Here is a 3,486-nt window from a genome sequence, read left to right on the forward strand (position 1 = left end):
GTTGGGCCAGGAACTTGGAATCAGATTGAGTTCAATGTTGAACTTAAGGAATTGGGCCCCCAACAACAGGAACCTAATTGGGACCATTACAGTATGGCTAAGTGCATAAAACGCGGTTTGCTGTGCCAAAGGATGGGTAGGGCCTAAGCATGCGACATTGTGGACTTGCCTTGCCTGTAAGGTTATCTTTGCATATGCACACGTGTGAGCTTCCTGAGATCTTTTTGGGATATTAAAATCTCCTATCCTCTTCCCAAACCAATTTACCATAGAGTGATCGAAACGTTTCCATTAGCCAAAAGTGCTAAAAAGGATAAAACAATTGAGAAATGAACACGGGTCAATATATATGACAAGGGGAGGTTCTCTCTCTCTCTCTTTCTCTTCCCAACTTCCAACCAAAATCAATTATAATGGGGACCGAAAGCGAAGGGCTTCAGGTTTCTGTTTTAAGAGCAGTGCTTAATTACACGTGTCCCTACTAGCACGGCTACTTCATTTGATTCAGATCCTCTACTGTCGGGTTGCTCGGCAGAACCGTGTTGTCCAGACATAGAGCTATGTGTAATTACCGCTTTACCCTCACTCGGGCAAATTCTCACTCTTAACTTGTCCTCCGACCTTTGATTTAATTTGACGGGCTAAAGATGTAGTTTTGAGCAATGGTACGTTACAAATGGCTTAATTTATTACTATGTTTGTTAATAAAATTACTAAAATGCCCTACACTTCAAAACAAACTCATAACAGTGCCATTGATGCAATATTTGATGTAAAAGAGATGTAGCGGACACACTTTGCTTTGAATTTTGGAAGAGGCAATAAGAAGGGTAATATTGTAAGGGTAATTTCTTGATAAGCAGCAGGTCACGCTTTGGTAATGTAATCTTAATGTGGTGAGCAATTACTTTAAGCAGAGGCGGTGGTGGGAATCTAGCGTGGAGAACAGTTTGAGTTTGCATAATTCCTATCCATTCATTCAAGCAGGCGTTGTCACGGGTCTCTCTCTCTATCTCTCTCTCAACAAACCAACCAACTACTCATAAATAAATAGGACTATCCCGCAATCTCTCATGAGAGAGAGTGAGTGAGTGAATTGGCTGATTGAAACTTGGAAACATTCATCGTCACTTCTAGTCAGATATCAGAGAATCACAACAACCCATATTATTATAAATTATCAAAGTGAGATCGAGGAACAAGTTGCTTAGGCAAGAAAAATGCAAACCAACGAGTCTCAATTCACTCATCCCCTGTTCCTATTCCTCTTCCTCTTTTTGATGTTAACATACACGTCTTCAGCCTATAGCTTCAGGGGAAGAAAGGCCGTCGCTCCCATGTCAACAACGCCTCCTGGTTCAACCGGAACTACCACCGGTGGTAGCGGCTCCGGTCATGGTAACAACTGGGAGTACAATTGGGGTTGGGGCTCAAGTCCCAATAGTGGATGGGGTTATGGTTCTGGATCTGGCCGGTCTCCAACTGGGTTTGGGAGGGGGTCTGGGTTTGGGTCCGGTTCTGGCTCGGGGTCTGGCTCAGGATTCGGTTATGGGTCAGGCAGTGGCGGTGCTCGTGGTGGTGGTTATGGCTATGGAAGTGGTTCAGGTACTCCTCGTGGTGGTGGTGGTGGTGGTGCTGGTGTTGGTGGTAGCGGTGGCTCTGGTAGTGGAAGTGGTGGTTCGGGTGGTACTGGTAGCGGCAGCCAGAGGAACCGCTCGCCACCAATTGCTTGAGGTACAGATAACCATGGAATTGAAACTGAGCAGGGTTTGGAGCTTATATTTGTGAGTTATGTAGTAATATGATACTCTTACTATATCATCTATCTATCTATATGGATGGTGTGTACGGATAGATAATATGTTTTCTATTTCCACTACAATGAATTTAATGTATGAGTTCTAGTTATCGAGTGCAACTCTCTCTCTCTCTCGCTCTTAATGTATTTGTGTGTGTGTTACAATATTGTGTTATGGTTGTGGTTGTTCACAGATAATATGTTTTCTGAAAAGAATGTAATGCATAAGTTCTAGTTATTCTGTGCAGCTCACTATGTTTGAATGAATGGATTTTAATCCTCTTCAATTCTTAAAAGCGTGCAGTGCGGCAGTGTTAGATGGAGATGTCGATACTTGGTGCAGTGCGGCAGTGCTAGATGGAGATGTCGATACTTGACAGGTCGAACATCCAACAGTGGATGTCCGAGGTACCAGGTGTCAACATCTCCACCTAGTACTGTCGCACAGCACGCTTTTAAGAATTGGAGAGGATTATTTTTTCTGAATGTAATGTATATATGTTCTAGTTATCTTGTGCATCTCTCTCTCTCTCTCTCTCTCTCTCTCTCTCATACGTGTGTGTGTGTGTGTGTGTGTGTGTGTTACAATCCCAAAACTTGAGATCTGTACTTTGATAGTAAGGGTGTCAATTAGTCCGGTCATTGGCTATCAGACCGATTCCTTAGCAGTTTTGGCCCTAAAAGGTTAGTATCAGAACCCGACCAATAAGCTAACTGGTTCCAAACCTGAAATCCAAGACCATTAACTAATGGGTGGACCGGTTCCGATTCCTAATCATTTACAAGTAGTTTAAAATAAAAGAAAAAAAATCCCATAAGATAGCCATTTGTAAAGCTCTTTCGTCGAGTGCGCAATTTTAATCATATTATAAGATATGCAGTTCACCATCAATTTTGTTTTTTTTCTCAAATCACAAAACTAGTCCATATTACCTCTTGTTTTATATTCAATTAATAAGTGGGAACACTACCACCCTCATAGACTAAGATTATTTTAAGGTATATTCTTAAGTTAGCATTCACAAATGAACCTTTAAATTAATAATCGAATATTTAGTAAAATAGTATATGTAACAAGAGATATGAAAGACTAAAAAAATAAAGGTCTTGACCTTAGCTAGCATAACCTTAAGTCTTAAAAATTATATAATATATAGGGTTAGGATGCAGATTTGTACCAGTTCTAATTCCAACAATTCCTAGTTGGTCTATCGGTTCGAGAATCATTGGGAGACCAATATCTTAATTGGTGGATCTAGAATCAGACCAATAATTTAATCGGTAGATCTAGAACCGGATCAATTAACTATTGGGTGGTTGGTTTTTGTTCATAGTGTGTCGGTTCTAGTCCAAAATTATTTTAAGAATTATTTTCAAACATAAGTAATACTTCATTCTGAATCAAGGCATAAGGCTTCCCTTGTAGATGTAGTGCGGTTTCACAAAGCGTCTATGGTGTACCAGGCGACCCTGCGTTGGAGGTTAGAATCACCCTTATGAACATCGGGATCTCGTTCATTATGACCATTATACAAATTGTTTAGCAATGACTGAAGAATATGAACTTTCTATTTTTTGATCATCACAAATTGAATTATAGTCAAATTCTTTGGGGCGATGTCGATGCTAGTATTTGGGGGATTGCACAATTCAAACAATTACGAATTTGGCTCAAATAAAAATAACTA

The 3,486-nt window shown here is 40.4% G+C and overlaps 1 protein-coding gene across 1 annotated transcript; it reads left to right on the forward strand.

The window, feature by feature from the left end:
• The first annotated feature begins 1,222 nt into the window (after positions 1-1,222).
• On the forward strand, positions 1,223-1,733 carry LOC122653026 (glycine-rich cell wall structural protein 2-like). Its single transcript, XM_043846942.1, has 2 exons — positions 1,223-1,635; positions 1,672-1,733. Exons 1-2 carry the CDS (start codon positions 1,281-1,283, stop codon positions 1,731-1,733), a joined length of 417 nt encoding a protein of 138 aa, XP_043702877.1. The 5' UTR covers positions 1,223-1,280.
• The last annotated feature ends 1,753 nt before the right edge of the window (positions 1,734-3,486 follow it).

The sequence above is a fragment of the Telopea speciosissima genome, chromosome 1, assembly GCF_018873765.1.
Source record: "Telopea speciosissima isolate NSW1024214 ecotype Mountain lineage chromosome 1, Tspe_v1, whole genome shotgun sequence".
NCBI classification, from domain to species: domain Eukaryota; kingdom Viridiplantae; phylum Streptophyta; class Magnoliopsida; order Proteales; family Proteaceae; genus Telopea; species Telopea speciosissima.